We start from the raw sequence: 13,267 nt of genomic DNA, 5'->3' as shown, positions 1-13,267 counted from the left end.
ACATCATGAATTACTAATCTGCGTCTCGGGGTCTTCCGGTGCGTTTTCTGGAAGGCCCAAGAAAATGAAATTGTCGCGCATGCGTTGTGATTGAATGCCCTAGCGTGGTTTCTTTCATGATTTTATATTCCAGTCTTCGAGTTTTTAAATTCTGCTGTCGTTGACATAATGTTTGATCGCAGCGCAGCATTAGCTAATCTTTGGTCCTTGACCTGTTGCTGTGTAAATTCCAAGCTGTTTTTTGAGCTTAGTGATCTCTTGGCGAAGCAAGTCGAGTTTAATTGACAATTTCTTGTCGACTGGGAGGAGGACACTGGCCTGTGTCTGGTGAACCGAGTAGATCTTCTGTCGAGGGGGACCAATCTCTTTTCTTCCTCTTCAGCGGCTGCTCAGCGGTGGTATTGGGATTCTCCATGACAGACGGGTTAGCGTTGACATAACTGTTGGTGAGAATCTCAAATCCCTCTCTGCTAGTCAACACTGTTAGCGAGACTGGTGAAGGAGAAAGAGACAAAAAAAAAAACTAAGTGAAAAACCGCCGGTGAAAAAGACTTTGTCTTGTAGTAGCTGCTTTTTCCGGATCGATGGAAGAGGCGCTGCCAAGTTTTCATCTCCGGATATCAAGCAGTCTCTCGCGTTGTCACAGCATGCTCGTGTTCCAAATTTATAATGCTAAACAACAACTTAATTGCTTATTATATAAAAAAGAACACAGTTGCTACTACAACAGCTAAGATACACTAATTTTGAGCACAATAATAAATCAGGAAAATGTCTCGCAAACCAACTTTAACGTAAGAAAAAACAATAATTACGACCATAGTCCCTTTGGGACTGGTTGGGCCGCTTCAGTTGGGCAAGGGGACCGCCCTGGGTCCTGGGGAGTGGGTGGTGTCGCCCTGGCCTGGTCCCCCGTGGGATAGACTCGCTGGCTTGGCACACCCCATGCGGGATGTGCCGGCTCAGCAACTCCATACACCAGTTGACTAACATGCGTGTGATATGGTGTTCCTTCACTCATAAATTCTATAGACAGGCGATAAGCTTTGTGTCTGCTGGAACCACTAATAATAACGCAGGTTATATTAAGATATCAACTCACAGGTTCTTACAGGTGTTTAGACACTATCAAAGCATCCCACTGCACCACTCATCAGTAGCACTGCCTTGCTCATTTTCCACATCCTGTCCTGTCATCCCCTTTTCTGTTTCCTGTCCTCTCTCATTTAGTTCTATTGGTTAGTTGTTATATGTCCTCACCGGGTGTGTTTCACCCCCCCAAATAAGAACACAATTTAACTGTTGTTAACGTTACTTGTGGTCAAATATTACTATTGTTTTGCTGTGGTTCGCACCCCTTTTACCCTTGTGCATTGTGTCCCTTTTGACTTGTGACCAAAGTAAATCAATTAAGATGTAATTAAAAAAATACATTTACTAAATCAGAAATTCAACTTGAGGTAAGTAATGAAGTAAGTAATGAAATTGGCTGTAACATCACAGGAATTTTTTTTGGTTCATTTATTAGTATTTGGTACCTCCATCCATCCATTTTCTGAGCCGCTTCTCCTCACTAGGGATCCCGGGCGTGCTGGAGCCTATCCCAGCTGTCATCGGGCAGGAGGCAGGGGTACACCCTGAACTGGTTGCCAATCGCAGGGCACATACAAACAAACAACCATTCGCATTCACAGTCACACCTACGGGCAATTTAGAGTCTACAATTAATGCATGTTTTTGGGATGTGGGAGGAAACCGGAGTGCCCTGAGAAAACCCACGCAGGCACGGGGAGAACATGCAAACTCCACAAAGGCGGGGCAGGGGATTGAACCCAGGTCCTCAGAACTGTGAGGCTGATGCTCTAACCAGTCCTCCAACGTGCCGCCGTATTTGGTACCTGTGGTACAATACATATTTTTGATTTGTACTAAATTGAAAATTGTGCACAACACGGTAGATAACTGGTTATCACACCTGCCTCACAATTCTGAGGAACGGGATTCAAATCCCGACCCCACCAGTGTGGAGTTTGCATGTTCTCCCTGTGCCTGCGTGGGTTTTCTCCGGGTACTCCGGTTTCCTCCCACATTCCAAAAACATGCATGGTAGATTAATTGAAGACTCTAAATTGTCCGTAGGTGTGAATGTGAATGGTTGTTTCTTTATAGGTTCCCTGCGATTGGCTGGCGACCAGTTCATGGTTTCCCCAGCCTCTCGCCCGAAGATAGCTGGGATGGGCTCCAGCATGCCCGCGACCCTAATGAGGAGAAGTGGTACAGATAATGGATGGATGGAAGCTTCTGACATTTTTTTCCCATTAAAATTCTCAACTGCTTGTTCAAACCTTTACGTCATTGTGTCACTTGTGCACATAAAAAAGCAACAAAAAGGTACAGCTATGCAAATGATTTTGTACAATTCTCTGCTGTTTCTTGCATTATCAATTGCTTATGTCATGTTGATCAAAATGTATTATAACAGATCTCTATTGAATAATCTCCCCGCCCTCCAACATTTCATCAATAGTTCTTCGTAGCCTTCCCATGTCAAATGGTTAAACAAGTGTTCTTGATATGTCCAGCATACTTCTATACATTTCAATTGGACTTTGCATCAGACTTTTTTCCCAGGTGACTATTGATTTTCTCTAACAAAGGGATCAACCAGTTTTCTGAAGTAGCTAGCTCAAAGGTGCATCTCATGAACCATCAACTGACAAAACAGAGGAAGAAGAGGCCGAGGACAAATGTGCATTCCTGATGACTTAGGATTCAAGATGTTTATCGTCATATGCACAGTAAAACACACAGAACACTAGCAGGCCATGTTCTCAATCATTGGCTCAGGTGTCGGAAGACTGCACTGTAATTCCTATAGCACTGCATGTACAGTTTTCACTGAGGAAATTGTTCTATGTTCACAGTTCTACTTTTTTTAGTTTTGTTGTTTCTGTTTGTCAGTCCCTTGCAATCAGACTCCCACAGAAACTAAGGTGTAACTGACAATTTAAAATAATTTTCATTAGAATGTCATCAAAACTTTAGCCCTAGTTTACATCAGAACATCTTTCCGGTGAACATGATTATACATAGCAATTTTCAAAAAGGTTGAAATTTGTACAGCTAAATGTATTAGTTTTTTTCTCTCAATTATATTCATGATCTGGTTGAAAGCATCATTTTAAATTTCAGATAAATTCAAAACATTTATTTTGTAAAAAAAAGAAAATGAAGTTACATCCAAGTATTTTTTTTCCACTTTGGAAGAAACAAATTAAACTGCTGTCACCTTGTGACAGCTAAATTTATTAGTTTTTCTTAAATTATAGTCATGATTTGGTTAAAAGCACAATTTTCATCCATCCATTTTCCATACAGCTTATCCTCACTAGGGTTGCACGCGTGCTAAAGCCTATCCCAGCTCTCTCTGGGCAAGAGGTAGGGTACCTCCTGAACTGGTCGCTAGCCAATTGCAGGGCACATATAAACAACCATTCACACTCACATTCACAACTGTGGACAATTTAAAGTCTTCAATTGACCTACCATGCATGTTTTTGGAATGTGGGAGGAAACCGGAGCAACCGGAGAAACCCCACACAGGTACAGGGAGAACATGCAAACTCCACACAGGTGAGGACGGATTTGACCCAGGTCCTCAGAACTGTTGAGGCAGATGTGCTAACCAGTCGTCCACCGTGCTTGGCTCAGAAGCTTCCAAAGTAATGAAATCGATCTGGGTTTTCTCAAGTTGTTTGAAGGCACTAATCTTACTGTATGTAAACTTCTGAATTAGAAGAAAATAAAGACAAATTGCTTTTTTAAAATATTGTCATTATTCTAGCATTCCAGCAAATAGAAATAATTTCAGTTATCCTAATTTACCAAAAACCGAAAAGATTTAGTCTGATTTCATGTCAGACAGTGAGGAAAAAGAAAAACATCTTTTTTTATATAGTGTAAGTAAAAATCTGGTTTCAACTGTACTTTAACATCACCATTTGTTCTAATTTGGCTGAATTGGGTATAATTTGATGTATTTACTTTAAAGTATACTTCTGAGGAACCTGATCTTGTCTCTCTTTTTGTCCTGTGGGTTGAGGTCATAAAAATATAAAATTCCTCTAGTAGATTTTTAAATTAGTAACACATTTATTAATTTGGTTTAAAAAAAGAAAGAAAGAAAGAAGGGGTGATGAGTGCATTAAAACACGCACAGAACAGAATATAATCAACATTCATTTGGAAACAAAAGTTCACACTCAAAGCCATTTTTGTTAAAACATACAGCAACGCACCTTAGTGGGTCATTTTGCTAATGGAGTGTCAGTAAAGGGGAAAAATAATGGCAGCTGTATGGAATGACAAATTGATTGCTTCCAAGGAGATGCAGATACAAGACTGCTGTACAAGATAAGTACATACAGTATACAATACATATTTGCAGTCACATTCGTATACGAGGTTACCAATTAAATAAGGGTAAAAACCCTCAAAAGCATGGGGAGAACGGGCAAACTCCAGACAGGAAGGCCACCCATTACAGGAAAGTTTCATAGAAAAATCAGCAAAGCATAGGACAAGAAGACACTGTGAAGAGTCTTTCGCTGACATTTAGGCCAGTGGTTTCCTCCAGCTGGTAGGCTAGGTCACGACTGCACGTCTGTTATCTTCCTCTTGCGGTAGTTAAGCACCAGGCTTGAGGCAGAGAGCCGGGAGGCCTGTCCTTTCTCCCAGCCCTGGAAGCTGTTGAGGCCAAATTGCCCTGACATGAATAGCGCCTTCTCAAGAGAGTCCAGACGCTCCACCAACGCTGAGGTGTCCTCGTTGTAGGCATTCTGGGAAGAGTCCATGGTCCGTCTGAAACGCCCAATGAATGTCTAAAGAACAGTATCAAAGTTAGATTGCCGTGCTGTATTCGTAATTCACTTTCAAACTATAATTTTTGTGTTCAGTAGCATTGTTTTTTAAGCTATGACTGAGCTAAAACTGGTATGTAATTTACCAGCCTAATACAGTAGTATCTTTATGAATGTATGAACATGCTCACCATTAAAGGGACATTATTTGACTATTACTGAACATACAATTACAGAAATAAGGTATGTAGTCAGGAAGAATATAATTTTTTATCTGTTTATTTAGTGTTTCATTTTTGACAGTCTGCCAAATAACAGGAACCAGAAACCTATGCAAACTATTCTGATCTGATTGCACCCCCTAGCTGTCTCTTTAAAAACATTTTTAGAACACAGTACTTTTTTTTTTTTTTTTTTAACTGATATGACAGTTTACTGGTGTGTTGTGAGAAAAGTAGATAATAGTAGTAATAGATAATGGCAAGGTGATAGGGCTGCACGAAATTTTGGGAAAAAATAACATTGTGATTAAACCTGCAAGACAGAGAGAGCGAGAGAGAGAGAGAGAGTGAGAGCGAAATGTAAAATAATATACAATCAGCGTTGGGAAAGGTCATTTTCTACGCAAACCAGTTTAAAGTTCAGTTCATAATTCCAAAAATGAATTAGCTCAGTTCATAGTTCAAACTTTTGAACTAAGTTCATTGGTCAAAAAATGAAGTAGTGCATGTTCCCCCCCCCCCCCTATCTCCAATATGTTGCTGACGGGCTATTACTCTCAAAATACTGGCATTTCATTTCCCCATTGTTGCCACCCATTCAGTCTACACTGGTAGCCAGCTGCAGCTTTCACCCTACAATCTCAAAAACATGAGGAAAAACTTGTTGCTTGAATGGTGTTTTTTCAACTGAGGAATTAAAACAGGACTTTTTTCTTAATGTACAAACAAAAACTTTGCAACACAGTACGACAAGAACAATGTAAACTTTGCAACACAGTACGACAAGAACAATGTGAAAGGACATTGATAACTTGGCATTCCTCTCAGCCGAAGCTGACAATATTACCAAAATAATTTATCTATTCTTACACGATCAGGATTTTTGGGGCCGATCACATGTATTTAAATGACCTGTTCATTTACTGTATATAGTGTACTTAATTGCTCAAAAAATTACATTTACAATAAATTTATCTTTGTCATCAATTTATGCCAGTGAGGCATAGTGACCGACAGAACAAATGAATGGTCTTCTATCAGATGGCAGGAAGTACATACAGTAATTAATGTATCCACTTTTTGTAACATTTTTGTTTGTTGGTATGCCGTGAGATTTTTCAAGTGTAAAATATGTTCATTGGCTCCAAAAAGGTTGGAAATCACTGCTCTAGTCAGATCGTGTACAGGAAGTCCTCGATTTACGAACGAGTGCCGTTCCGACGCTGGCAGCGTAACACGAATTTCCGTGTAAGTCGGATTTCACCGTTAAAGTCGAAATTTACGGCGAAATACTTCTGTTACGGGTATTGTCCCACGTAATTGTGACAGCAAGCTCAGTGTGTGTGGGCGTGGGCGTCGCTGCACGATATTTTGTTGGAGCATCATCATTGCGATGTAGGTGTGTGTAATAGTCACATCGCAGGGTCTGGCGTGATGTTGGTGTACTGTAATATACAGTACAGTGAATCAACTGTAATATTAAAAGTGACCAGCTGTTTCGATATGCTCGAAAGATTAAACAGATTGTCCACCTGCTGCATTTCCTATTTCGCTCTTCAGAATATAACTAGGCAGACACGCGGCAGCTGCGTGAGTACACACGATGCATTCAGGGACACTGCGGAAATGGGAATGAATGTGTTCTTTTGTAATACAGTACATAATTGTAAGAATGGATTACAAGGAAAATAAGGATTTGTATCAGAATGCTTTAGTTAAAACACTGTACGATCACACTGTGATAATATGGAAATTATTTTGTTTTGTAATATAAGAATAAACAAATTACTTATTATAATTGTTAATATACTCAGCCAGAGATATGAATGTCCATTCATCCATCGTTCCGGTCATACGTTTTTGTTTGCACATTGAGAGCAAAAGTCCTGTTTTTGTTATATTTTCTCATTTTAAAAAAAACTCCATTGCTACTAGTGTGGATTGAATGGGTGGCAACAATGGGAAAATGAAATGCCAGTATTTTGAGGGTAATAGTGCATTGGAAACATCCATCCATCAATTTTCTGAACCGCTTATCCTCACGAGGGTCGCGGACGTCCTGGAGCCGTCCCAGCTATCTTCGGGCGAGAGGCGGGGTACACCCTGAACTGGTCGCCAGCAAATCGTACGGCACAAACAACCATGCGCACTCACATTCACACCTATGGGCAATTTTGAGTCTTCAATCAACCTACCACACGTTTTTGGGATGTGGGAGGAAACTAGAGTACCCGGAGAAAATGTCGGCAACATATTGGGGGGAAAAAACAAAACTAGGAACTAGGCAGCAAATGGCATTCTGATCTATGAACTTAACTGGTCCATTTTTGGAACGAAACTTTTAACTAATTTGTGTAGAAAATTTACTTTCCCAACACTGATCATCCATCCATCCATTTTTTGAGCCGCTTCTCCTCACGAGGGTCGCGGGCGTGCTGGAGCCTATCCCAGCTGTCATCGGGCAGGAGGCGGGGTACACCCTGAACTGGTTGCCAGCCAATCGCAGGGCACATATAAACAAACAACCATTTGCACTCACAGTCATGCTTACAGGCAATTTAGAATCTCCAATTAATGAATGTTTTTGGGATGTGGGAGGAAACCAGAGTGCCCAGAGAAAACCCACGCAGACACGGGGAGAACATGCAAACTCCACACAGGCAGGGCCCGGGATTGAACCCGGATCCTCAGAATTGTGAGGCTGATGCTTTAACCAGTCGGACACCGTGCCGCCAACACTGATCATGTGTTAAAAATAAAAAATAAAAAAATCACATTTCTTTTCAATAACGTGCAGGCATTTGTGTTTGAGTTAATATACATTACGTATCAGTAGGACTACAGAACAAACTGTTGCTGAATGCTATTACCACGTTACCTGCAGCAAAGTCTGTGCTATTTCTGGGTTCTCTGGACTGTCAAAGCGCAGAATCTGTGATCCGAGGCCATAGTAGTAGGGGCCCAATTTATGTAGATCCACCACATTGGGGTCTGCATTGAACACAGTTCTCCAGCCTTCTCTGTAAACCTTGGGTAGCTCGACTGACAGCATCCTTTTGTTCTGCTCATACAAACCCTTGGATAGCCACAAAGGAAACTCCATTTTTGTCCCCTGTGAAGGAGACAAAAGAACTGTCAGAACCCCCTCGCTCGAATTAACATTGCAGGTAAAATAAAAGTGGGGATTTAAATTAAACATGTTAAATTAAAGCCCACTTTGTGTGGTTTCTTTTATTAAAGGAAACAATATTTTATAATGGCACTGCCATTTGTTTTCGAATAAAAGTCTCAAATTCATTAGTATTAACCAAAAAAATAAAAATAACAAATAGAATATTCTATTTCTGTGCGATCAATGTGCCAGTATGCATTAGAAACCACCTCAGTAAAAAAATATGCTTCCTACTTTGAAAAAGTCCCAAACCTCGTATCTATAATAACCGACTTTTACCTCCCCTCTTCTTCAAGGGAGCGTTATACAAAGCCCCTTTTCATGGTTGCCTACCATCGGAATATCCGGCGAGTCGCTCGACTTCTCCAGGAATCCGAGTCGAGGAAAAGTCACTTCTGTGCGGATAGGAAGTCGCTCATGTGAAAGCAAAATATCGTCCAAGGAAAAGAAATTTTCTTCCATGCCGATACCGGGTTCTACGGGCAGATACGACTGTGACTCCATTTTGTAAACCGGACTGAAGCCGACATTTGAAGAACTGTGCAAAAGGCCAGCACAATGGTGACCTAAACCTCCCCAAATCTGTTGAGAACTAGCACTTCCTGTTTTTTTTGGCGCTCAGATAGATACCATTGAGCGGGTTGGCTCGTTGCTGCCATACGTCATCGTGTCCGTCATATTGGATGTGTCCACATGCAGCATGGTGGCAAGGTTGATGTATGATTCAGAGTCAAGCCGTTTCTATTTATATATTGAGTCTATGTACCGCAGAGCACCGCCTATTTTCTTCTTCTGTCGTCATGGTTGGCAAGCGACGTGCCTACGTCGCGGCCACGTTGATGGGGGCAAAGTTCCCATCAAGGCAATGCATGTACATTGAAATAAACGTTAACTTTCTAATTTTTCAAACAATTTTCATGTCGTTTATTGTTTTTGTCAACGTCAAAGCATCCATAGCTATTAATACGGAACATTTGATGGAGGTAAAAAAAAAAAGGGAAAAAAGCTTTTCGCTATTAAAACGGAATATTTGATGGAGGAAAAAAAAAGAAAGCTATCACCAACCAATGTAGCCTGCAATTTATTTTTTTCACTCTTTTGGCCCAGAGAACAGGGAATATTTTACCTTCAGCCATTTTATACACACACACACACACACGCACACAAACGCGCACACACACACGCGCACACACTTACACACACACAGACGCATGACGTGTTAACAATCTTTTGGTGTGTGTGTGTGTGTGTGCGCGTGTGTTAGACAAATTCCTTGTGTGTTTTTTGGACATACTTGGCAAATAAAGATGATTCTGATTCTGATTCTCCTAATCCTAACCCTTCTACGACTCTAATGGCTATTTCTACTACTACCACTGCTTATACTGTACTACAGCAATTATTGTCTGGTATTTGCGTCAAAGCTGCTTGCTCACGTTAGTGTTTTGCTAGCACCCAAGTACTATAGTCACTGAAGCTCATGATAGGATTTCTTAATGAAAAAAATGAGTCCAAAAAAATGTTCTGACCAGTTTCCTTGCTGTGATTGTACGAAAGTTGTATGCAGCATGATGTGCAGGGATTTGTTGTTATTTTGGTTTCGTGCCATCCACGAAAATGGAATGCGCTGACACTTTCGCCTCAGAAGCTTAGCTTATGGATATCTTTGACTGCTACCCTCTGAAAAGGAGTTTGAAATTAAATGGCAGTTTTCTATAACCCACTGGTTTTGATTTATCAGTTTAGTTTCTTCCAGATACTGTACAGTTTTTGACTATTACGATTAATGACATGATCCGAGTTTGCATTAATTGTTTGAAGTCCCGGGTGATTTGTTTTGCAGGATGTCTTTTAAGCAATCTCTATTTATTGTGTTTATTATGGACATTTAAATTATGACTTGCTTTATTTCCTGAGTACAGAAGTTGTCACAGAGTTGATGAATATTGTGGCATCAATACACTTCGAAGAAGGCAAGTATTCGTCTTTCACTATGTGGATTTGCTGCCTACCTGTCCCACCTGTCTTCATCATCTCATAACATTGTACTGCTTGATGACAGCGGCGTGCAAAGCGCCGGTGCTGCACGGCATCTCCAAGAACACAATTTCAAGCAAGTGCTCATCTTGTCTAAATAACCTTGGTCGACAGCAATTAATTAACTTTCCTACTGCAAAGGACACATCCTGGATCTGGTACACTGGAGTTGGTTACTCACTACAACATTAATCTCCATTATCTCCTCAACACACTTGTTAGAGTAAAAACCACATCTGTAGCTTTCACCACCTCTGCCCCCTGGTACCCTGGTTCACCCCTGCACTGCGACAATTAAAATCCAAAGATTGTCAACTGGAATGCCTCCATTAGAAAACCAGAAATTATCTGTTGCTCCAAGCCCTCAACTTGCCAACTTTTGACCCCCTTCCTACTGTTCTGGTAAAAGCTTGCCTCCCGTCCCTGGTCCCGCTCATGCCTAACATCATCCACTCATCTCTCTTTACTGGTACTGTTCCCACAGCATTCAAAACTGCAGCCAGAATACCAATAGTGAAAAAAAAAAAAAAAAGTTAAGATCCAGATAATTTCAATAACCTTCGTCCCATCTCCAACCTTCCATTTCTCTAAAAAAATCATGGAAAAGACCGTCGCTTCCCAGCTCCACTCCCACCTCACCTTTAATAATTCTTTGAACAATTCCTGTCTGATCTCCGCCCCCTCCATAGCACCGAAACAGCACTCATCAAAATCACCAGTGGCCTCCTCCTGGGAGCTGACTCTGGCTTATTCACCATCCTCATCATCCTTGATCTGACTCAATCTTTTGATACCATTTCGCACACCATCCACTTGAACCGACTCCATCACATTGGCCTTACATACACACCCCTCCAGTGGTTCAATTCTTACTGTACCTATCCAGTCGCACCTGGTTTGTTCACATGAACTCTTTCAAATCCCATCCGTCCTCTGTTTCTTCTGGTGCCTCCCAGGGCTCTGTCTTGGGCTTCCTCCTCTTTATCACCTACATCCTACCTTCTTGGCAATATTTTCCGTAAATAAACTTACACTTTCACTGTTAAGTGGATGACACCCAGCCCTACCCCTCCACCAAACCCACCGCCACACTCGTCTGCCTTCCTCCCTTACTGACTGCTTCTCTGAACTCAAACATTGGTTCTCATCCAACTTTCTACAACTCAACCGTGATAATACCGAAATCCTACACAAAAGTATAAAGTCCATGCTCGCCAAAATTAACGGTTTTTACATTACACTTGATAATTCCTCTGTTTCCCCCTCCCCTCAGGTTAAGAGTCTGAGTGTCATGCTCAACAGCACATTCTCTTTACAAGAACACATAAACAAAATCACTCAGTATGCATACTTTCACTTACAAAACATCAATCGCCTTCGTCAATCCCTCACCCCCCACACTGCTGCTGTCCTTGTTAATAGCTTTGTCACTTACCGCCTGGAAAATTACAACTCTCTTCTGTTTGGTCTCCCCTACAAGTCACAACATAATCTACTGCTTCTCCAGAACTCTATTTTATCAGAAGGACCCCTTCTCCTCACCATATCACTGCAGCCCTGCAACAACTCCACTGGCTCCTCGTCCAATACTGCATCCAATATAAAATACTGATCTGCACCTTCAAGGCCATCAATAACCTCGCCCCAGCCATATCTTCCTGACCTCCTTCATGTTGTCATACCCTCCCGCTCTCTCAGATATTTATCCTCCATCCATCTCACCATCCCTTCAGCCCATCAGTCCACCGTCAGGGACAGAGTCTTCACCCACTCTGTCCCCTGTCTTTGGAAGTCACTGCCATCTGACCTCTGAAACACAGACTCATTAAACTACATATTCACTTTAACATTTCCAATATCCAATATCAACTTTTCCTGTTCTCGTTTTCAGCTATGGTCCATTCTTGGTGTTTCATTATTGGGTATACGAGACATCTTCTTCATCTTTTGTTTTTGTAATTACATTTCTCACTATTTCTTGTTTCTGTTCTACTCAATTGCATTATTAAAATACGTAAGATTATTTTTCATGTTTTTAAACCCTGCATTAGGTTGCTTATTGCAATAGAGTGGATCCCCGCTAACTAGCGAAAATACGCCTAAAAGGGCTTTTTAATTGAGGGTAGATGCCACAAGATGGCAGCAAAGCACTTTAAAGGGAGATGACCATAAAACACCATGGATCTAGCATGTACACAATTATTAACCCATGTTACATAAATGACTGTATTCAGTCATTAAATTATGCAACACAAACAAACTACCCTTCACACAAACACCCCTGAAATGGTGTTTCCTCAATTAGATTCTCTGTGCCCAGTCATAGGTCTTCACTTTATTATTCTTAACCTGCATGTGTGTGTGCGCGTGTGTGTGTCTGTGTGGATGAGGGGCGGGAAGGGATTGATTTTGAACTATGTAAAAAACTTTGAGTTGCATTTCACTGCATTAAAAGTGCCTTATAAATAAAATTTGATTGATTGATTGATTGACACGAGGCTCATCAATCGTATAAATTAGGGTTTAACTATCCTATACAACACAGTCATTCAAACTAAAGTGACAACACCCATGGGCAAACAAATATGCACACTAGCACTTCACACAAATGTTTTAGGCTTTTGGCATTTATACGCAAAAATAAATGTTAGGGAGTACAGGCAAATACAGAAGGATTAGGTTTAAAAAATAATAATATGCAAATTTGCCAATGCCAAACCGTGAATATGCAGGGTTTCACTGTAATGTATTCAAATGTGCCGTCCCAGATAAATGGTGAGGGTTGCGTCTGGAAGGGGAAAAAAAGAGGGAGTGTTTCAAACTCCCCTGTTGCACAGGAAAAGTCTTCCACCACAAAAGGCATACAGATCCACCATTCTGCATGACCATGCAGCTGAACAGGACAGGTAAAAAAATACAAATAAAATCTTGAATGGCAAAAATCACGAGTTTTTATTTCTTTTTTTTAACAGTTTATT

At 41.0% G+C, this 13,267-nt stretch overlaps 1 protein-coding gene across 1 annotated transcript; it reads right to left on the bottom strand.

The window, feature by feature from the left end:
* Nucleotides 1-2,893: 2,893 nt before the first annotated feature.
* Nucleotides 2,894-8,911, bottom strand: gins3 (GINS complex subunit 3). The gene is made up of 3 exons (XM_061676671.1): nt 8,586-8,911; nt 7,959-8,192; nt 2,894-4,880 (listed from the first exon to the last, which is right to left on the bottom strand). The coding sequence occupies exons 1-3, from the start codon at nt 8,754-8,756 to the stop codon at nt 4,650-4,652; spliced, it is 636 nt and encodes a 211-aa protein (XP_061532655.1). The 5' UTR covers nt 8,757-8,911; the 3' UTR covers nt 2,894-4,649.
* Between the last annotated feature and the right edge of the window lie 4,356 nt (nt 8,912-13,267).

This window comes from Phycodurus eques, chromosome 5 (assembly GCF_024500275.1).
Source record: "Phycodurus eques isolate BA_2022a chromosome 5, UOR_Pequ_1.1, whole genome shotgun sequence".
NCBI classification, from domain to species: Eukaryota; Metazoa; Chordata; class Actinopteri; order Syngnathiformes; family Syngnathidae; genus Phycodurus; species Phycodurus eques.
This window is presented reverse-complemented; position numbering and strand designations above follow the sequence as displayed.

What these genes read in the sequence shown, in the direction of transcription:
- gins3 (XM_061676671.1), bottom strand. Translation starts at nt 8,756, where the DNA reads ATGGAGTCACAGTCGTATCTGCCCGTAGAACCCGGTATCGGCATGGAA. An exon ending in ACTCGCCGGATATTCCGATG is followed by an intron (nt 8,193 to 8,585) that starts GTAGGCAACCAT and finishes TCTCCTTCACAG; the next exon opens with GGGACAAAAATGGAGTTTCC. An exon ending in TAGCACAGACTTTGCTGCAG is followed by an intron (nt 4,881 to 7,958) that starts GTAACGTGGTAA and finishes ACTGTTCTTTAG; the next exon opens with ACATTCATTGGGCGTTTCAG.